General features: G+C 26.9%; 1 protein-coding gene across 3 annotated transcripts; it reads right to left on the reverse strand.

The window, feature by feature from the left end:
* Positions 1 to 2,578: 2,578 nt before the first annotated feature.
* On the reverse strand, positions 2,579 to 23,049 carry LOC118069352 (receptor-type tyrosine-protein phosphatase zeta). 3 transcript variants are annotated; one of them, XM_035087405.1, is made up of 10 exons: positions 23,003 to 23,049; positions 22,577 to 22,691; positions 8,934 to 9,003; positions 5,295 to 7,863; positions 5,004 to 5,199; positions 4,813 to 4,920; positions 4,487 to 4,654; positions 3,890 to 4,399; positions 3,510 to 3,824; positions 2,580 to 3,392 (listed from the first exon to the last, which is right to left on the reverse strand). In XM_035087405.1, the coding sequence occupies exons 3-10, from the start codon at positions 8,971 to 8,973 to the stop codon at positions 3,339 to 3,341; spliced, it is 3,960 nt and encodes a 1,319-aa protein (XP_034943296.1). In that variant the 5' UTR covers positions 8,974 to 9,003; positions 22,577 to 22,691; positions 23,003 to 23,049; the 3' UTR covers positions 2,580 to 3,338. The 3 variants fall into 3 exon arrangements, with proteins under 3 accessions (XP_034943297.1, XP_034943296.1, XP_034943295.1); XM_035087404.1 differs by lacking the exon at positions 23,003 to 23,049 and adding an exon at positions 22,839 to 22,995; XM_035087406.1 differs by lacking the exons at positions 22,577 to 22,691; positions 23,003 to 23,049 and adding an exon at positions 9,518 to 9,717 and having other exon boundaries at positions 2,579 to 3,392.
* Positions 23,050 to 23,188: the final 139 nt, after the last annotated feature.

The following is a 23,188-nucleotide window of genomic DNA, read 5'->3' on the forward strand; positions in this document are numbered from 1 at the left end:
AAAAATTAAATAAAGTATTAATTTACATAAATTTAATTATAATTAGTTGTTGAAAATAATACTCAACTTGGTTATTTTGTTTCAATTTTTAATATCCATTAATCATCGCCAATCGAGCCATAAAAGTTAATTTTTTTTTTTATCAAGTAATAAATTATGAAATTCAATATATCTATTATGTTATTTATTTTACGACATTTTTGACGAATATTCGAGATAATAATCGACTTTTCCGATGACAAATATTTCCGCTATAAATTTGATTGAAACAGACAAAAATCAGTTTTTTTATGATAAGATAATATCTAATTGTAGTTATAAAATTTTTTTGATGTTACTGACGTTTTATAATCATTATATGAGCTATGTTTATCATATCCAGTAATCTTTGACATTGATGTTTTAATATTCTGATCATCTTGATGGCCTACATATGTCCAGTGGCCTTTTACAACTAAATTTACATTTATTACTTTCAAATGTCATTCGTAATTTCCTCAAACACCAATTATTTTCCTCTAGTACCTTCAATATTTACTCTTAAGATACAATTGCCAATATTAATCCTTGAAACCTGCAAATATTACAATAAAATTAGCTACTTTATTAATGTATAAAAATATTTAATTATATTAAAATATCTAGAGTTATTAATTGTTAAAAAAATCATTACTATTGCAAGAATAAAAATACAATTCAATAATAAATTCCCACTGGGAAGTTAATAATAATAGTTCATTATTTAATTTATAATAAATAGGTTTTAAATATCGAAAAGTGTTGAAAGACTGTTATCTCATTTAGGTGAAGAACAGCATTGCTAAATATTATTATTGCCTTGAGATGACCTCATCAATTTTTTCAACATCTTCTTTCAAGAAGAAAAAGTGATAAAAAAAATCGAATATTTCCTTAATCTAAAAATAAAAAAATTCGAAGCAGTTTAATATATCAACCGTCAAGAACAAACTAGTCGGAGTCGATCTTCTTTAGGAACTAATCATAGGTTTAAAGGAGCTTTGAAATTTTTTGCACGTACATTTCTTAAAAGTTGAAGAAATAAAAAGAATTGATTCGAATGCTTCTTTTATTAGCGTGCATTCCTTTTCTAACTAACATCAAGAAAGCCACTAGCTACCCAGTTCTGTTAGGATTCAACAGCTTGGATCCAGTTCAATCCAGTAAAATCCAGTTAAAATACATGCATGCCAACCACCTGGATTGCTTGTACCATCAAACTTTCAATTTTCAAGATCTCCACTATCATGTTATCATCATCACTGTGATTTATTTGTATTTGTAAATATGACCAATGTGAAGCAACAATTGGCATACATCTGTGATAGTCATTATTTCTCTGGTAAACGCTGAAATTTTGAACAGTTATCATCACATACAAACGTGATAAGTAAAGTTATGAATCAAGCTTACGTGGAATTAACAGAGGATTTACACTTACTCATCAATAAAGCTTACGTTTTTTCACATTTATTCATATAACAACTATTAGCACAGTGTGTTTGTCAAAAATATGTTTTCAAGTGATAAATATGACGAGTATTTTTATTGGTTTAATCAGAAGCTGAAAAGAATAATAAATGAAATAGCTCTAATAACTTAGAGCTAATATAATTATTGCTTGATTGAATCAAAAGAGATAGCTTTCGGAGTTGGTTGGTATTTTTATAGTTATTGATATTTTAATATTATAACAATAATTGGTTTTATTAAATTTTTGAAGAATTATTGAAGTGATGATAAAAATATTAGCTTTAGTTGGTTCTGTCGGTGTTGAATTTATATTTGAAATTCTTGATTCTCGTGACCTCTGTCGGCTATGAAGCATAATTTTACCTCTATTATTTATTTACTGAGTAATTTTAAAGTTTAAACTAAGAATATTATCAATGAAAAATAAGGTCAAAATAATTCTTTCAATAATCATTAAGGATTTTTATATAAAAAATTATAAATGATTTTGTTTTTTTTTTTTTAGTAATCAGTCATCAATGTAAGCTTCTAATTATTATAAAAAATGTTTAAAATATAAAAAAAATTGTATTTCATTTTCGAATATTTATTTTATTGTATAATGCAAATCATTCTCAATTTGTTTTTATTCAATTAAATTATCATTCAACTCAACTATATACGTATATACATAAATAAACATTTTTTAAATATATAAACAATAATAAAGCATATTTTCATTTAATAATAATAATTATTATTATTATTATCATTACAATTCACTGAAATTTAGGTAATTGTAATATTCTATATGTAGTATATTTGTTGCTAAATTTCCCTAATTTATTTATTTTGAATGATTATTTATTATTAATAATTGATAATTTATTAATAATAATTTTGCACTATATTTTTAATTAAAAAATACTGACAATATATTTTTCAATTTTATAATGCAAATAATAATCTATCAAAATGAGTATATAAATGAATTCCAATTTTGCATTTAATTATTTAACATAATTACAATATTATAATTGAGAAATATATAAAATTATAAATAGAAAAAATTTATATGTATATAAAAATTGAAAAATAGACAAAAAGTAGCAACTTTTCGGTAACTATAACACAGAATACAATTTTTAATAATTATTTATCCATAGAGAGACGTTTATAGTAAATATAGTATATTTCACACCTAGGGAGGAAAAGTAGACTAGCTCAAACCACGTGTAAAATTACAACCCGAGCCGAAGGCGAGGGGGGTAAACACGTGGTTTAAGCTTGTCTAATTGTCCTCCTTAGGGCTGAATATAATTTTTCGTCATACCTGAGTGGAAAGTTCAACCCCTCTCCAATGGAAAAGTGAACTTTCCGCGCAGGCATGACGAAAAAATATTGATTCAAATGATGAGATAAATAATTACCATCATAAACATTGAATGAGTATCATACATATAATTTTATATCAATTGTTGATTATATTTACTTTATCAATAATTGATTTTTTTTAATTATAAATAACTTTTTTTTTTTCTAATTAACTTTAACTCAATACTTATTTTTGATATTCTTAGTATTTTTTATAATATAATTATTCAATTATTTAATAGTTGCTTGAATGATTGAGTTTTCACAGACAGACATGTTATTAATAATATAACATTGATGTAATACATCTCTAATAGTTTGGCTTAATATAAATAGTCACAGGACAATACATTCAATTCGAATTTATGAGTTATAGTTTATATTATTCGTTTATATTATTTATTTATGCACTATTTTCATTAAATATTGACTTAGATCGTGTTTTTATCAACAAAATTATGGTCGTTTGTTTCTTCCTCGACGATTCTTAAACGTCAAGTGGATTCCAAACCTCCTCCAGCAAGTTTTGTTGCATATAAATTCAATGCCTGTGAAAAGAAAAATTTGTTTTATTCAATTGTTTTCTATATCTAGCAAACCAGTGATGTTTGATTAATGCAATTCGATTGATATTGACATTAGTTTAATACAACTAACATGATTACCTTGTAAATAAAAGCATATTGCTCTTTAGTTTGCACAGCCCCAGCTCGATCTCTTCTAATTGTATAAACAACCCTAGGTACATCAACAGTCCTAGTAATCTCGTATTGTCTTATTCCTAAATCTAGAGCTATTAATGTGCCAGTCCTTCCAGTTCCAGGACTGCAATGAACAACTATTGGTCCCGGACCACCTCGTTGAAGTGCTCTAGCTTCTAAGATTACTGCTATCAGTCCAGCTGTATCTGTTTGAACACCATTCGCCGGCCACAAATACCAGATATGTGATATTTCGCGATAAGTATTATTTTCCAGGTTCTAAGAAAAATGAGTTTTATTATTAGCACTTTCTTGATTTTATCATCATTTTTATTCAAATTTACCTTTAAATGTAAAGTAGAAATAGCATATTTCTCTTTGGTCTCTCGTTTCTTAAGGGTCACTTGATAGTCACCATAAAGTCGATGACAATCAGTGACTTCTGAAGGAGGAATATATTCAGCACATTTTTCTACACCATTTTCAATAAGATCCGTTAGCATAATAATCACTTTAGATTGTTGCTCCCAAATCATACGCCAGAAGTCAGTAATAGTAGACTCAATTGGCGCTTGACAAGCTATGTAATACTTGGTCGCGTTCTTTGGACCACGTACGTAACTAGCATTTATGTATTCACTTAATGGATCATTGTTAATCTTTAAAAGTGGCACTCTTGTCTCTGGAAGTGGTACTACATTGGCGTATCTATTTTTAACCTCAGCTCCTGGTGGTAATTCATCTATTCGAGCTGTCACTTGAGGGATATTTGAAAATTCTTCATGTATTGCATTCTGTTCGTTACAAAATGATGATAGTCCAACAAAATTTAATGGATGCGATGGAATTGCACTCTAAAATAATCAAGAGCTCTTGTTAGAATATTTTTAAATATAATCATTTATTTTACAAAATTAATTTTCAGTTTATTTTATGCTTACTGAATCTTCAAATGTAGGATTTCCATAGCTTCGTTTTGATGCTCTTGCTGCTCCTTTTCTTCTAACACTGTTGTAAGCCGAAACGCTATCTAAACTATATGCATCCAAAGATACTGGACGACATCTTTCACCGTAATTAAATCTCGTTTGACGTTTTCTCATAATGAACTAAAAAAAAAAAAAAATATCATTAGTATTTATTATTATATATACTTTAAAAAGATTATAATCATTTTAATGTCATTAAGCAATTGTGGCGTAAGTTGACGGTACATTACTTAACATCCATTCATAAAAAAAAAAAAAGCTGTAGATTTAATAATTACCAGTAGACTTGCTAATAAAACGAGACAGATAAATGCTACACAGGATATCACAACGACTGCTATAGCATTTCCAGAATCACCATCTTGAACTAATTGTAAGCTTCGAATCTAAAATAAAAAATAATTTATTTATATTGTGTAACTAAATTGTTGAATAACTAATATTATATAAAGTATAAAAGAAAACTTACAGTTAAATTTGATTTAAACGGAATTTTTGAGTATAAAGTTGGTAAGCTTTTAGTCATAATCGGATCAAAATTTCCATTCTCATCAGTTACATACAACAATATGGTTGAGATCATTAATTCCATTGTTCTAGAACTCATTATAGTATTGTCCATGCATGGATTCTTTTGGAAAACAATTTGTATTGGTAGGATGATTCTAAAAATGACGAAATGATTTTACATAGCATACTTTCAATTAAGTTAATTCAACAAAGAAATATTTATATTTTAACAAATAAAATGTAAACTCACTTCTCCATTCCAGTAGTCAATAAATCTGCCAGAGATTTTCTTAACGCTGGTAAATGGGGGCAAATATCAGCCCAACCACCCTCAACAACAATTCCCACTAGAAGAGGAACATCCTCAGGAGTGAATTCTTGAGTTTCCGTCGAAGTTGGTATTGTAATAACCATTGTGGTTTGTTCTTCAACACTTGGAGAAGTTGTAAAACTTGTAGGGCCTCTTTGGGAACTTGTTTCATACTTAGTATCATCATTAGTTTCAGACGAGTTTAAACTACTCAATACATTGGTTGAAGTTTCCAGCTCATTTCCTGTCATTTCTGTACTTGATTCAATAATTATAGTTTCAGGAGTTGTCGATGGAGTTTCTAAAGAAACTTCTGTTGGCAAATCTAATGATGATGATGATGATGAGTTAAACGTATTGTTGTCAGTAGAATTATCAAGAGGTGTAAATTCTTCGGTAACATTTATAGAAGATATCGTTGCTATTTCTTTGATAGTTGTTACAGGTTCAACATCTGAGGAATTTGTACTTGAAGTTATTGGAATAATTGTGGTGTCAATAAAACCGCTTTCTGTTGTTGAAACTGACTCTTCAGAATAATTAAACTCAGTTGTGACATTAATGTTATCGTCTAAAGTTGTTATCACAGTTGTGTCATCGATAATTTTTATTGTTGTCAAGTTAATAGCTGAATTCGTTAAAGGAGTTGTCATGTCTGGAGAACTTGTTGGAAATGTTGATGATAAATTTATCTCAATATTATCTGTGACATTTTTTATAATATCTGATGGTTCTGTTGTCTCTGTAAGTCCAACAAATTCATATACAACTCCAAGAGTGGTTGTTTCAGGATCAAATCCTCTTCCATCAGAATTAAATTTCCAATTTTCTTTTGAAATCGTAGCATTCTTATCTAATATCGGTACAGAAGATGACGATGCTGGAGTATTGTCTGTTACTGGTAAGACTGTAGTGGTTGATTCAAACGGAATTTTCAACGTCGTTGATGAAATTGAAGATTCCAAAGTTGAAGAATTTGAATTACTCGGAGTAGTATTTGGGAAGTTTTTTATTTCTGCCGACTTTTCAGTGACATTTGATGAAGTTAAATGAACTTTTGGCTCTTCTATTTTAATTTTATCGACCATTTTAATTAAAGTCTCATTTAAATTTTCATTCTTCTTGATCATCTCCGTTGTAGATTCTGTAAAACTCATTTGTGTATTCTTCAATAAATCGGAACTAGTTACATTCTTATCAGAATTATCTATTAACCCGTTTTCCGTTAAATCTAAGGTACTTTTACGAATATCATCATTTCGTGGGATATCATTAACATTTTCTTTGATTTTATCACTCAGTTCAAAAGTTGAGTTCAAATTTATTTTCAATAATGTAGGTCTGATTGTAGATTCAGATACATTAACAACAATTCTTGACGAATTCCCTGACCTCTTTTGATTTAATGGCTTTATTTGTTGAATGCTGTTATCGATAACAACTGAAGGCTCAGTTAATATAAATTTTTCATCCTTGCTATTCTTACCTATTGTATTCTCAAGAGCAAATATTTCATCTGATTCTTTCACCAGACTTTTGTTCATAGAACTACTACTTGGACTCTTGAGATATGGATAAGGTCTCACCTCCTTTGTGAATCCAACCTCTAAATGTTCCTTTGTTGAACCAATTGCTTTCTCTTCTGTGCTGCTAAAACTATTGGACTCTCCAAATGATATCGTACGACCTTTTGGAGTTAAATTAATATTCTTTTCATCATCTTTCAACTCCTCTGTTGTATTGATCATTTTTTCTGCTTTATCTGAAATCTTCTCAGTCATTTCTCCAATTTCTTCATCATCTGTAATGTTTTGCATTATCCTCAATGTTTTGGGTAAAATAGGATTTTTTATTATTTCTATCTCGTTTTTAGGATCTTTGGATTTTTCTATTATGTTTGTAGCATTTTTCTTGTAATTCACCATCGTATCATTCAACAATGAAATGTCTTTTGTTGATCTTGGTGTCATGGGTTCTTGATTTTCAAAATTTTCTTCAAGCTCTTCAGCATCATCTTTCATATTCAATTCAGAACTTGGCCTTTTTTCTTCACTAATTATCGAATGAGGATGAATCATTAATTTTTCGAAAAAATGTTTCCTCTCTGAAGTCTGATTATTTTCTAAATTCTTTCCAGGTTTCTCAGTCTTTGTTGCATTAATCTTTTGTAATTTTATTATCTTCTCTTGTTCATGATTAACTGGTAATTGTTTTTCTTCGTAATTTAATTGTCTTTGGTTGTTGGTGGAGTTAGATAAAGAATCATGTGTTGGAGTAGATTCGATAGTAGACGTTGTGGTGGAATAGAAAGGTGTTTGACGTTCCCTATCATCGTTCAAGGCTGCTAAATGCACGAACTCAACTCCTTGATCAGCTTTACGTAAGATCGTGCGGTTTCCTGATTGTAAATCCACGGGTTCCTCTGTGCTGTTGATGGCTTCTTGATTCAAGGACACTGTTGTTGTTTGAGATTGCGACAGTCTTGTGATAAAAAATATCAATAAAACACCTGAAAATAAAAATGCTTTTTAAATACTTCTGTTACACGTTTACAATCTTTTAAGTTGTGAATTTATGTCCGTTTTAAAATCATTATTAGCCTGGCATTGTTTTTTTATTTATTCTTGCATGAGTAACTTGAAAGTTGTATACAAATGTTTTTATCATTGAAGATTTCTTTGTTTACAGAATTCTTCACAAATTATTTGTAAATACAGTGTGAAGAGACTAAAAAATGATGAAATAATTTTTGTAAAAACAATTTAGTAGAATAAATAACAGTATTTATTCGTGTAATTTATAAGATAACCAATGCAAAAATATTTCATGCTGATTAAATACAGGATTTATATCATTTTTATACACTTTTGCCCTGATAAACAATTATATAGAAATAGTGACCTAGATATTAATTTGCTACCAACATAATAAGAAGCAAAATTATCATCAGCAAACTTTTTACTTCAGTAACTAATAATTTTATCAGATAAAAAAAAAATGTTCAAATAATAAAACAAAATATTTAAATAGGTAATTTAAAAGATAATAATATTTAATTATTATCTTTTGATAAATAATTTCTGTAATGAAGAAAATAATTAGATGTTGAAGTTTATATAAAAATTGATTAATTCTCCAGGAAAATGTACATTTTAAAATAATTAAACTTTTACTTTAATTAGAATGTAAACTTGTCTCAGATACAATCTCGTACTTTTCACTGACAATGTCCCCTTGAAAAATCTCAGAACAATGATTTATTTCAAGTACCGAATATTTCCGGAGTAATTGTAACTCTTGCTTATAATTACTAAAATACTTGAAATATTTTTTTCTTCCAAGTTAAATAGCATGAAATTAAATCTGACAAAGTCTGAGTACGGTATAAAGAGTCAGTCTAACAGTACTTTGTACTCTTACTTCAGCCAGCCATTGCAGATTTTTTAAAGCCTGTATACAACCACCTACTCTTTTCAATTGCTCTGCTTCTTTTATATCTTTGAGAAAATACATCAAAGAACGGAATGCCTTTTTTTTCTTCTTTTATTTTAAAAATGAAATTTCTCTATTTTTTATTACCTGTCCATTTTGTTGACCCCACATTCATTCTTTGTGTCATCTCAATGCCTACAGGATCGCTCTTTAGATTCTGTAAGAAAAAAAAAGAAAGAAAAATTCATTTTTTTATTCAAATTAACTGTTGTTTTTTAGCTTTTATATTTGTAAATATATTTGAATAATTGATTAATTTCATTCAAATGTGACGCATTTTGTGTCATTGAACGACACGGAAGTCGAGTGCTCCACTAACTTGACAAGTTCTTTGTGTCTCTCTGGTTGCACATTACACCGTAAGCAGGCGAGAAGACCGTTAGTGGACAACGATAACATATGACAAGTAAATGGATAAATTTATCACAGAAATACTATTAATCCAATTATTCCTATTATTTTTATTTTTACATTTATTTTCTATCGGAGGACAATAACAGACAGTTTCTAGATGGAAAAAATTCAACAATTATGCAATAAATTTTTAATTCATGCAATTTTATGACTTAAATAATGCCAATAATTTATTTTTCTTTAATCGAGAAATAATAATTATATAAAATAATTCAAAATGATAATAGTTAATATGTTTTAGGCTGGGCTTTACTAACCTCAAATAACCTTAAATTTGTCTCGTTAAACTGTGCATTTTTTGTTTGTTGTTTTAACGTAAAAAATATTTAGGAATATAAAGAAAGGTGGTGTACACATCAGATAACAAAGATTTATAGTACAAGTGTAATAGTAATTGTAGAATAAATAATTTTCCAGTGAAGGGCTCGCGACAAGTGCATCCGCCATGACACCTCAAAATTGAATGGAAAATTATTTATTCTATGATTGTTATTACATTTTTACTATCAATCTTTGTTTTCCAATGTGTATATCACTTTTCTACATATTCCTAAATATTTTTTACGTGAAAAAAACAAATAAAAAATGCACAATTTGACGAGAAAATGTGAGGTTATTTGAGGTTAGTAAAGACCAATCTTAAAAACAATTTTCCATCACGAGAGTAAATGTCAAACATTTTAATCTGCGAGAAAAATTTCGTCCCGAGCTGAAATGTTTTACTTTACTCCCTTGGTGCAAAATGTGCTATTATTTGCTTACTTTTGATTATATACATTAGGTTATAAACACATTAAACGTAGATTCAAAACAAAATATTTGTCAGATTTCTCATTCCAAGGATTTATTTGCTTCATTTAACTTAATATTGAATAATAACAAGCCAATAATTCTTGAATTAAATCATTCTAATTCTTGAAATTTCATTTTATTTTCTGAGTATACAAAAAGCAGTGGATTTATTAATTTTCCAAGAACAATCTCAAGCTAAGGAAGCCATTAATGTTCTAGAATCCGAATAAAACTTTTTTTGCAATAACAATATTTCATTTGATAATTTTGAATAACATTATTATAACCTAAATTAAGCATTTTTCGAGTCGTTAGAGTGATATAAATAAATCCCAGTACAGGCAAACTTTAAAGGTGAATAGTAGTTTAGAGTTGACATAAATATACACTGAGAGTACCGTTAATTTCTGATACCCATCCTACACCATTTTGCTCTCTCATTCCATCAATCTCATCATCTTTCTCTCTCCAACTCCCTATATGTACTTGCCTCGATCCCTTTACTAAATTCACGATCGAGTTTGTCAGCACTTTGTTGTGGCTTTGATAAACATCATTATAGTTTATAATTACTCCCGAATAATTACGTGGTGATTGGCTGTAAGTAATTAGTAGGTAACCTAAAATTTATCAGGTGAATAGATCAATATGATTAATAGCTAAATAAATATACAATAATTCACAGTCAATCTACTAATTATTTATAGCAAATTTAAAATTATTATCAACCAATTTGAAATAAAATAATTCTTTTAACAATAAAGAATAATTGTCAGTCATCCATAAAATATAACACTTTGTCAATCAACCCAACAAAAATGTTTTTAAAACATGTAGCTGAAGTTTCGAACGTTCATATGAACGAAAAAAAATAAAGAAATAAAAAAAAATTAAACCAACGCACAGGGATCATATGGAGTACGTAAAAAAAGAATATAAGTCAAATCCAACCCTTAGAATTTGAAAGAAAGCAGTAAATCCGAAGAAAAAAGGGTTGTTTTTACAAAAAAAAAAATAACTTGGGAACACCGATTTCGATCCACTCAAAAATTGGCAGAGATATTCTTCGTATCGTGCAAAAGATATCTGCCAATTCTTATTCTTTTTAATAGGATTTTAAAACTTATTTTTTCCAGATCGTATTACACGTCGTTACCGAGGGAAGAGGGGTGGAAAAAATCGGCGTGGAAGAGGACGATTCCTGATGTTCCGGTTCTAAAAAAATACGTAAAAAGCATAAAAGAGTTCTCATTAACTACGAAAAAATATAATTACAAAAAAAAAGCTCTAACATGATTTATTTGTGTGAATTTATTATGACAGATTTTATTATACTATGTAATAAATAAAAGAACTCTCTTGATTCAGATAAAGAATACATATTCAGTTTAAAACTTTTTTTTATCAATTTTCTAACATTCAAAAATTCCAATGACCGACTTCCGGTCAATTTGAAAGAATAAAAATTGGCAGATATCTTTTGCACGATACGAAGAATATCTCTGCCAATTTTTGAGTGGATCTAAATCGGTGTTCCCAAGTTGTTTTTTTTTTTTGTAAAAACAACCCTTTTTTCTTCGGATTTACTGCTTTCTTTTAAATTCTAAGGGTTGGATTTGACTTATATTCTTTTTTTTACGTACTCCATATGATCCCTGTGCGTTGGTTTAATTTTTTTTTTATTTCTTTATCGTTCATATGAACGTTCGAAACTTCAGCTACATTTTAAAACAAAAAAGTGTTGAGTCTTTTTTTTGTTGTTGTTGTGATGAAACAAATTGTTTCGCAAAACAGTAGATAAATTTGTTATATCCTGAATTAATTAGCAATTATGTTTATCTTTCACGAAACAACAAATTAATTCTTTTTTTTCACAAGATTCCAAAGAATGAGGGAGTTATCAATAAACATTTATCTCGATTGAAATAATCAGATTGTGCTAAATTGAAGCGTTCAAGTGGGAAAATGTCTGTACAAACAAACTGAGAGTTAGTAATGGGATGTCATTGTTCAGAAAGGCGAGGCAAGGCCGTAGTCCGTCATTGGATAATTGGACTCAGGGTACTTGTGCTTCAATGTTAGTTATCTGTATTCATACCTACATGTTCAACTGTTCCTGTCACTCTCGATATTTCTCTCACTGTCCTTTATATCTCCTTCACCATAAAATCAAACCATTTGATTCTACAAAGAGAGTTCTGTTGATACTAGGTACCGTTTCTATTCTTATTATTGCCGTTTGTTCAGAATATAACTGGACTGATGTAACTCTCTAGAATTTATACAATATAATAGCCAATGGTTTCACTAACAACTTGCCTGGGGTGCGACCAACAACAAACGTTACTGGCAAAAAATTTCTATTTTATTCATTTCATTGCATCAGGATATTTTTTTTCATGTTTTACATGACTAAGCAGTGAAATTGTCTTACGACAGTGTTTCACTATTTTTTGTTTGGTAATTAGATCAACATTTATTATATACAATTTTATTTGAGGTCATATGAAGAATAATATTCAACATAAATCATATTTTTCTGGTGCTTGATTTTTTGCAGACAAGAAAAATACTAAAGTGAAGGTAATATTGAGATAACTAAGATTGACAAAAAAATATTATTGTACTTTGACAAATTTTTTCTATTCATTTTTATACAGAAAGCTCATATTTCTTGACCTGTCATAAGATAAAAACTTGTCTAAATGTTTTTAGCCTTGAAACAATTTTTTTTCTCATCTCAACTCATCAAGGAACTTTTTTCTACAGTTATTAACGATAGTTAAATTTATTTTTTTACAGTTAAGTTAACTTGATTAAGTTTGTAAATTAAGAGGAAAAATCACTAACTATTGCTTTAAGTATTTTTTACCCTTTTTTTTTTCATCATTACTTTAGGTGTTCAACCTTTAAGCTCTATCAACGGTTAATTAAATTTTTTTTCTACACTTTACTAATCGATGGCTTGCTGGAGAATGAAGTGGAAAAAGTTTTTTAAAATTTAAATAATTAATCAATTCTTTATCATTTAATTTTGCAATGTAAAATGAAATTTAGAAAAACAATTGATTACTGTAGATAATAAATTAAATTGATTATTTATTACAAAGTGCAATAATTTTATAATTTTATTACAAAGAAATAGAATCATCTAAAGATGATTTCATTGCGATATAATATATAAGTCACGTCAGAGCTAATTATGTATTATTATCCAGAGTTAGAAGTGCTATTTCAAAACAAATAGTTAAAGTCCTACTTTTGGTCTGTAAAGACTTACTCTTTCATAATTATATTTATTTTCTGTAGCTAAAAAACATGAAGATTTATCTAGATATTTTATTCGCTATCGTCTGATCAATTGTATCAGGATAATGAAAGTTGGTATTAGATTCTTATACAGATATGTATTTGCATAATATAATGGTGAATTGAGCACATCAGAGACATCAATAGTCAATGGATATTTCTGTTCTTTATGAACCTGAAATTAAGATCATTCAGAACGATTGCAAATAATAAGAGAAAGCTTTAAGTAGAAATTCAGGTAAGTTATTAAGAACTTTTAAAACATCTTGGAATCATACCCCTAGAATTTCAACTTCAAAATTAAGGCTAGGTTATACTAACCTCAAATTATTATCGGCAAATTATAAGCCATTTAATCGTTTTTATCACGTAAAAGTTGTCTATTTATATACAAAAAAGTGGCACACAAGGCAGAAAACGATGTTTTATAGTATAAGTGCAGTAGTTGTTGCGTAATTAATTGTTTTTTACTGATCAGCTGATGACAAGTACATCCGCCATGACACCTCAGTATTCTATGAGTGCAGATTGGTTTTATTTTGTTTTTTAATTATTATTAATTAATTATATTAACAATATTTGTGTCTTCTACCCTAGAATATAACCTAACCTTTCGATTAAAGCCTGAATTGAGACAAAATATTTATTTTTGACGACGTAATCTGCCAAAAATTGTTGCTGGCAATTTTCTAGGGGAAATCTAGCTACAACCCAACCGTAAGCTTTGACTTATTTTTAGTGATTTTTTTTTAACACTAAAAAACTGATTTTATTTATTTTTTTCAGACAAAAAATCTTTGCTTTCTATAAAATAAAAAAAAACAAAAACACCTGTCTATAGTTACTAATTATTCCTTTGTCTAACAATTTATTAAGTGTTTAATAAATTCATAATAATTGCTAAGCATAATAAGTAATTTTATCGTCTAACAATCATAATTATACTCTTTAACACGTCGTTTAATTATTCCCCATTCTCACATGTAACGTCAAATATTCTCAGAATTATTAATCATATTGGAATGTTAAATAGAAACGAATATACTGAAGAAAAAAAAAAGAAGTAGATAAATAAAATGATGCAGATAATTCATAAAAATAAAATGTGGTGAATAATAATTGAGTAGGTTTGTGTGTAATTGATGGTTTAAGTTAAAACAGATATGTATGTTAGCATGAGTAAGTCCATACGGAATGTAAATATAAAATAAAGGAAGAAGAAAGAAAAAGTGAATTTAAAAATATAACGTGTATTCCCAGTGTGGGAAGAAGACGCCGGCGTTTCTATTCAATGTCCCAGGTGTGTTTTGTAATTAATGCAACCTCTTTGTTGCAATTATTGCAAATCGAAAGGAAAATTACATTCCTCATAAGACCAAAATGAAAGAGAAAGTCAATTTTATTGTATAATATAGCAATTTAAAAAATTATTATTTTAATAAAAAAAAATTTTTAACTTAATGATTACATGAATAAAAGTATTTAATTTAATCAATTACAATTTTTTTCTATACTATAATAAATCTAAAATTATTTTTAAAGTTTATTAACATATTAATTATTTTTTATATAATTGACTAAATCACTGAAAAAGGAAGTAAATTGATGAAATTGAAAGAAATAAAATATAAAATAGTAATAAGAGAAAAAGTTATTTTACGGTTGAAATATAATAATTATTATAAAATGAATTTTCACAATCACACTCAAGTTTTTATTAAACTCAACGTAATATTATCTACACAATAAAAAAGAAAGCGAAATTACAAACAAAAAAATAATGAAATATGGAATTTTTTATTACTGAATAATAAAAAAAAAATTTATTAGAACTGTTTGAAGTTTTAATTATTCATTAAATTCTTGGTTATAATTAACTATTTAATTTTATAAATAAAATATCAAGATGAAACCTGAGATATCTAATTAATGTATTATTGAAAGGTTCACTTATTATATAAAGGAAAGAAAAAAAAATTTTTTTTTAATAAATAATATTATGATTGTCATGATAAAATCAATTATGACAATCATTTGAGCATATTTATTACTCCTGACGTAATTCAACTACCTGTACACAATAGTCACAGCTACTATTGATAAGATAAGCCCCTTTAATTCGTAAATGTACCTCCTTGAAATCCATAATGAAACAACTTGATTTCATATCCACATTATTAAGTAAATACATTTGACTCATGTATCTGTTTATCTGCTAGCACACCATTGGTTTTTCCATGACATATTTTTACATCTTAATACCACACTCATCATTTGCTATCTTTTGCTCGTATTTCAATGCATATATGAATGAATACAAATTTAATATACATATATCCATATTGAAAAATGATATTTCATGTATTAAAGTACGCTTTTGGAATTTTAATAATCGTCATGGTTCATGAATGCTTCAGTTTTATTCTATACATGATAGTAAAGAGAAAGTTGGATGAAAGTGACGTAAAACACGCTAATTTTCTTGCTTCTATTATACGCTATATACTTTGCTATTGACTCACTTACTTATCTGATATTTCTAATAAAAAAAAAAATATTTATTGTAAAATAATAATACGAGAAATGATTAGAAGGAACTAAAAGTTTATTTATTCCCGACTCCAATGCAAATTGAAGTGTGTTTATGGTAGTTAATATTAAACACGGTTATGTGTGTTTATTTTTAACACACTTCAATTAAGAGTGTGACACACATCTAAACAGTACTTCTTTTCAGCCAATAAGGGTAAAAACAAACTGCAAATTTCAGGGAAATTACATTTTTCACTCATTTGAGGGTGTGATTTAATAAAAATAATTAGTGATAATTAATAAAGACCAATTTTAACATGTTTTCTGTGACATTTATATTTAATTGTTCATATTATTATATTTTTATAGAGACATACATTTTATAGATGTCATTAAAAAAAATATTTTATAAAATGGATTAAAATATAATAATATTAACAATTAAATATAAATATCACAGAAAACATGTTAAAGTTGGTCTTTATTGATTATCACTAATTATTTTTATTAAATCACACCCTCGAATGAGTAAAAAGTGACTAAAAAATGCAATTTCACTGAAATTTGCAGTTTTCTTCTACCCTTATTGGTTGAAAAGACGTACTGTTTAGATGTGTATCACACTCTTAATTGAAGTGTGTTAAAAAAACACACACACACATAAACGTGTTTAATTTTAAAAAATCTAGATTTTATTTCATTAAAAATGATCCAGTTGTTATAATTATTTTACAATATTTATGATAAAGAGACAAATAGCTTTATGAAATTCAATAATTGTGCAACTCTATCCAAGCTTCAAAGCGTCATTTGATCAGGATCTCATACATTAAGGTGTTATAATATTGATAAGAGTCTTTTGAAATCTTTAGCATACTTGACATGGTTCTTAGTTAAATCTTGACAACTATCTGTTCAAGCAAGTAACTACTATCCAACAATATAAAATAATATTAAATAGAAAAGGAAGGAAAGAACATATTTACAGTTAGAACAAAGAGTCCAACATTAAATGGAATCTGTTTTAAAATTCTGTTGATAATTTTCAACACTTTGAATTGATAATAAAATTATTTAGATGATTTTTAATGTAAATAGTCCTTTTAAAGGAATAATAATTAAACTTTGTTGATTAATTACCAATAAATAATTTTATTATTTAAAAAAAAAATATGGAAAATTAATTATTATATTATTTTTTGGAATAACTGTAAAACTTTTTCATCAATGAATAATTTTTTTTCAGAGATATTAACAACTGTATGAATAAATTATCCTCAAAATGTTATTGAAAATCTACGCACTTGATTTTTTTCATGGTTGCATTTATGATTCCTGTTTAATAATTCATTGTAAGACACTCCATGAGTCAGATATTTTTTCGAGTAGGTGGCTAATTCAGACATTATATTCATCACATAAGATGAATCAATTTCGTGAGATAATAATCAAGATATTATAAGCATAAAAAAAGAATGCTCTAGAAATAATTTTAAATTTTAATAAATATGAATAATAAATAAATAATAAAAATAAATGTTTTGGAAAATTTTTATCTCATCAGCTAGATAAATTATGTAACACCAATTAATAATTAATGAAAACTTCACCTTGAAAGATTTATTTAATCTTCAAACAACGTACGTAGGAATAGTAAAAACAAGAGGAAGTCTTTGAAACCTATCATTAGACATCAATTTGTTATAAATATATACTACTATCTGGATGATTTAAAATAATAATTTAACATACTTTGTAATACTTCCATGTGTAAAATGAAATTTTTTACGGTAAATTAATTTTATTTTTATGTAACATTATCTTTATAAAGAGTACATACATGACACTGATAAATAAATATTGGATTTTATTGTTGAGAAATAAATTATGGGAAGGCTTTTCATCTCTTTTATGCTATGATGCAACACATAGTAAATGTCAGGTCAAGAGATTGGAAGAAAATGTAGAGGATTTTATTTTCGTATAATTCTCAACTTCTCTTTGATTCCATTTTATCTCTCAAATTCCGTATAATGTTCATGTCAGATTGAGTATCGTAAACTAGAAATTTTTCTAACTTTCCCTATAGACCAATAAAAAAATTCGTGAAAGAAAAAAAAAAGAAATGATAGATAAAATGACCATTTCCGGTTTGCTGTAAATCTGTGGCTTATAGAGGAAATGCTTTCGCTTGCTCTGTATATCCGACTTTGGGATACGTGCTGTGAATTATCAGTGATAAATAATTCAATCCTTAATTTAATTTTAATTATCGATTTATTTATTTAATTCTAGTATTTAACAGTATTAAAAATAAATAGTCAAACATATGTTATATCAATTAAAACTAAAAAAAGAAAAAGAGGAATTTATTAATAAATAAATTGCCATTTTTTTATAATATATATATTTATAAAATATTTATAATTAAAAAAAAGGAAAAAATAAGGTAAGAAAGTCGACTTAGAAAATTTATATTCATAAATATCCATTAAATTATAATAAAAATAAATTAATGATAATGAAGAACATTGTAAGACGGATATATGATTAAGGTTGAAATCGTAATAAATGTTTAATGATTTGCTCTTAATAATCCTTATAAAAGACTGTAATAAAAAAATAAATGTAATGAAACTTATTTAATAAAATACCGTTTATTAAAGTAGAATTTATAGTAAGTAACTATTAATTACAATGTAATAAAATAAATCGATAATTATTATTAAATAGTAGTAATAACAATAATGAAAAAACTAAAAAAAAAAATAATCAGCAAGTTTCAAGTGAATGCATCTCAATGATAAAAATAATAAAAAATAATCCATTGGAATTTCCATGTAAAAAATCCAGTCGTAATTTATTTATCATTACAAATGTAATATTAGCAATTTAAATGAATAATTTTTACAGCATAGTAGATCAGGTTGGGTCTATGAATAATTTGTCAGATCGAATAAGAGAAGAGCCTGGTGTATACTCACATGGCTTATATTAACAAGGCAGTATTAAGTTACATGTAATCAACTTTAGCAAATATGTCTAATATTTATTTTACATAAGAATTTTATCCTTTATAAATTGCCAACAGGATGAAAAGAAAAATGCCAACATGAAGCTCGTGAATGAGAAGCAAAAGAGAAAGGTTTTCATTTGATTATTTCGCACGTACTTTATTTGACTATTAAAACCTAAATGCGTTCATTCTTCCGGTAGTACTGTAATACATAGTCATGTACATATAATAAACGAACACTTATGTGTTCATGTTCGACTCTCGATCTCACGATTCCTCGGGCACATCCTCTGCCGTGGACTTTTGCTCTTATAGTTCCCGACATACTTGCGCGTACACTCTAGGGGATAATCAAGAGTTCAAACCACGTTCGTAAAGTCAAGTTGTTACTACGTGACATCGATCTCGAGATCATGTCATCTTTTTTATCACTTTATTGTCTTTTCGAGCCTATTCAAATTTTGCCTTGAATGTTAATTACTATTCTCCTTTTTTATTTATTTACTTCATTAATTATGAAGGAGTTTTTTTTTTTTTTGTTAAGAATTTATCCAATGATTTTCTGTTGGAAATTTATTTTACAAGTGTACAGAGAAATCAACATGGAAATTTAATTGTGGGAATGAAAAAAAATTTACCTTCTCTTACACTTTAAAGTGGAAATGGAATTTTTCTAGGTGATGAAAAGAAAATTAAATCATTTGATTTTATATATACAAATTATAAATTAATGGAAGATATTATTTGTTATTTATTTTAAAAATAAAATATGGAATTTATTGAAATAAATCAATTGAGTTGTAATAATTATTATAGTTATAATTAAATAGATTGTATTATAATAATTATTATAAGTCGAAATTTTGAAATGAGTTTTTTTTTTATGGAATCGAACAAGTTTAAAAATTTTTGAATATTAAATTTTTAAATTGTTTATTAACTTTCTAGTAATAAGTTACTAAGGTAAAAGTACCAAATACCGACCATCTAAGGTTTTTGAAGTTCAATTTGATTATATTAAGGAAATGAGAGTAGAAAATTAAAATTAACAGATGCTTTTAATTTCAAAAAATGTCAATGAATTGTTATTCATTATTGTTGATAACTTTCATTAATGTGAAATATTAAATAAAATATTTTTAAGTAAGTCCTTCTCAAAATTTGACCCGATTTTGTAAATCCCAAATTTTGACACATTTTGTTTAAATGTCCCTAGAGTCGAACACAACAGTTTTTAAGTGGACGTCTGTGTATGTCTATAAATGTATGTATGTGTGTTCAGATTTATTTTTCGCCTTTATTATATTGAAAACAAAGAAATGATATCAACGTGAGACTGATTGCATTCGATGCATAATCATGTAACTTAGAACCGATTAGGTTTTCAACAAAATCGATTCAGTCATTTTTTATGCAAAATCAAAAAACTACAAAAAAGCCAATTAACTGAATTTCGCAATTTATAAATTTTACTATTTAATAACACAGAATCCAAACGTTTTTTGAGTAATATTATTATTATTGCGTGTTAAAAAAATTTGTATAAAAAAAATATTATAAAAATGTCTTAAAAAAAAAAATAGCAATAATTAAAAAATGTGAAAAATTGTTGTTAATCATAAATAATTGTTTTTTTTTTAATTATTTGATTTAATTATTTTTGCTAAAAAATCTCCAATAAATTAAACTCCATTTTTTATAAAAAAAACAACCAAGTTTCTCCAAAAATTAAAAAATTATAATGATATCCTTAACATAATATGACAAATTAATACCATAAAAAATAATTAGTTAATTAGATAATAAATATAAATTTGTTTCTAAGAAGATAAAAAAAAAATCGCAACTTTCAGTCAATTCTCACTTTCTGTTCGCGTGTGAATTTACTTTAAATTATCTCCTTCCTCCGGATTTCCGTTCATAAATTTACGTCAATAATATTTCTTCTTCGTAAAAAAAATATACTATCCATTTTTCTATCAACTAATTTCAATTATTTCAAAATAAAATAATAATGCTAGCAAACATGACAATAATAGTAGGTAGTAATTTCTCTTCATTTCTTTTTGTTCCAACATTCATATGAAAAGCCGCTTTGTGGTTCGATGCAGTTAAGACCGGGGCCACAGGTGAGTCATCAGTATGCTTACGTTCATTTATATGTGTTATATTATGTAGTTTCTTTGGTTTCTTTTCACTAAAACTTTCCACCGTGTGCCTGTCTAAGCTAAGCTTCACGATACGAGTAGAGTGCTTGTTCCTTGAGCGTGACCACGTTCTTTATGTTCACAAATGTCTTTGAAACCTCCTTTTTAATGGACTAGTAACTTTGTAATTTAATTATCGTGTTAAATCATAAGTTAAATCGTAAACGTTGATAAAGAAAAAATATTTATAAAATATAATAATTCATTAAAGTTAAATAAATCATTGAAAATAAAGTCGTGATGATGGTTAAAGAATTTTTTTTAATTACTTTTCTGCTTAATAATATGCTTTATCCGCAATAATATACAGACAATATGATTTAATCTATAATTTGACTGGATGTTATATATTGTCATGACATGGGAAATCAACAGAATTATATCATCACTTTTATACGATAAATTGCAACTGTTCAATAGTTGAGGTAACACATAACTTTACATACTTGAAATCCTGATTCTAAGACTTTGTAATTGAATTCCATGCCCTGTGCCCTAGAATTTGCACTGCTCTCGTCTTTACAACTACGTTAATAGTTTCATGAATGTTATTCAATTGTCTGATTTATTTAATTAAATTTCCATACAATTGTATTTGACGATTATTTTCATAATTTTAGAAAGGAATTAAATTAAATTGTTGGAATTTTACTTTTTGAATAGTTTCCTAAGTAATGAACTTTACATTGTTATTGATACCCAATGTTATTTATCAAAAGACACTATCAGTTTATTTTTTTGATCATTATCAGGTAGGATGATCTGACTAAAGATATGATTTGAAATTTTAAAATTTTTTGAGACTTTGAATGATAATGAAATAGCTGTGATAATTAATTATCAATAAATATAAATAATGATTGATTAAAATTGATTTTAAATAAATGAAAAAGACATTGTTTGTTAAATAATACTATTTATGAATGAAAATTTAATTATTATGAGCTATGTGATTGTTTAGAATGTTGAAACAAAAATGATTGCTTAAATTAAAGCAACTTTTGAAGAGTTTCGAACTATGACATTATCACATATTGTTTGAGAATAATATTTTTTATTATTTTTTAAATAATCTCGACATGAATCACTGTTAGTCATAGTTTTTAATAAATTATTAATCAACAAAAACTACGACAATAAAATCACTTGTCAAATATCATCGAAATTGAAAACAAAAATTGAGAATAAAAAATTCCCATGAATTGTTTCTTTTTAATTCCAAGAATCTCTGTATGATCACCAGATGGAGAATTTTTGTTTATCCGAAATGTTTTTCTTTAAGTCGAGAGATTTTCAAGATACCTCATCAATGTGAATCCATTTTTACTGGTGTCAAAGTAATTAAAGAAATCCCTACCTATCAGTAAAAGGAAATAAACATTTTAATTATACACATAATGATAATTCTCATGAGTTATATTATTAAAATAATTGCAATATATTATCTCAATTAAACTTACCACGAGCTGATCCTAAACAACAATCTCTCGAGCCACATAATCCTCTTGACAACTTGTAAGAACTTTCATTCAATTATTTGAACAAAGAATAAACACATGAGCAAACACAATAATTCTAAAAATAACAATAATAAATAATATTAAGGAAAGATATTATTTTAAATTTGACAAAATTTCTTCTTTCACAAAACATCAAGCACACAACACTCGTCACCCATGACGACGCCGCGTGTCTTTGTGATCAAGAATTTAACCTGTTTACCTCAGATGAACATCAAGTAGAAGAATTTCACAATTAATTTCTCAATAAATATGACTTAATAATAATTAGATTTATAAATACTGATACTGATAGATTTGAATAAATTTACTTTTATACATTAATTGATGAATTATTAAATAAATAACATTTTTTTATATTCGTACTTAATAATTGTAATTTGGTAATCAAAGTAATAATTAATGATACAACTTGACCAACGTCCGGCGCGATACTAAAGTGTCTGACGACTATAAGCTGCATCGGCTTGTATGTTTTATGCCGCGCACCTGAGAATCGTCAATTGCGCATGCTCGTCAAGTGAAATATATATATATAGAGAGAGAGAGAGA

This window comes from Chelonus insularis, unplaced genomic scaffold, assembly GCF_013357705.1.
Source record: "Chelonus insularis isolate UGA/USDA-ARS -01 unplaced genomic scaffold, ASM1335770v1 contig_408_pilon, whole genome shotgun sequence".
In the NCBI taxonomy this organism is placed as follows: Eukaryota; Metazoa; Arthropoda; class Insecta; order Hymenoptera; family Braconidae; genus Chelonus; species Chelonus insularis.

What these genes read in the sequence shown, in the direction of transcription:
- LOC118069352 (XM_035087406.1), bottom strand. Translation starts at nt 8,973, where the DNA reads ATGACACAAAGAATGAATGTGGGGTCAACAAAATGGACAG. An exon ending in CGTTTAAATCAAATTTAACT is followed by an intron (nt 4,921 to 5,003) that starts GTAAGTTTTCTT and finishes TTTTTATTTTAG; the next exon opens with ATTCGAAGCTTACAATTAGT. An exon ending in AATATGCTTTTATTTACAAG is followed by an intron (nt 3,393 to 3,509) that starts GTAATCATGTTA and finishes TTCTTTTCACAG; the next exon opens with GCATTGAATTTATATGCAAC.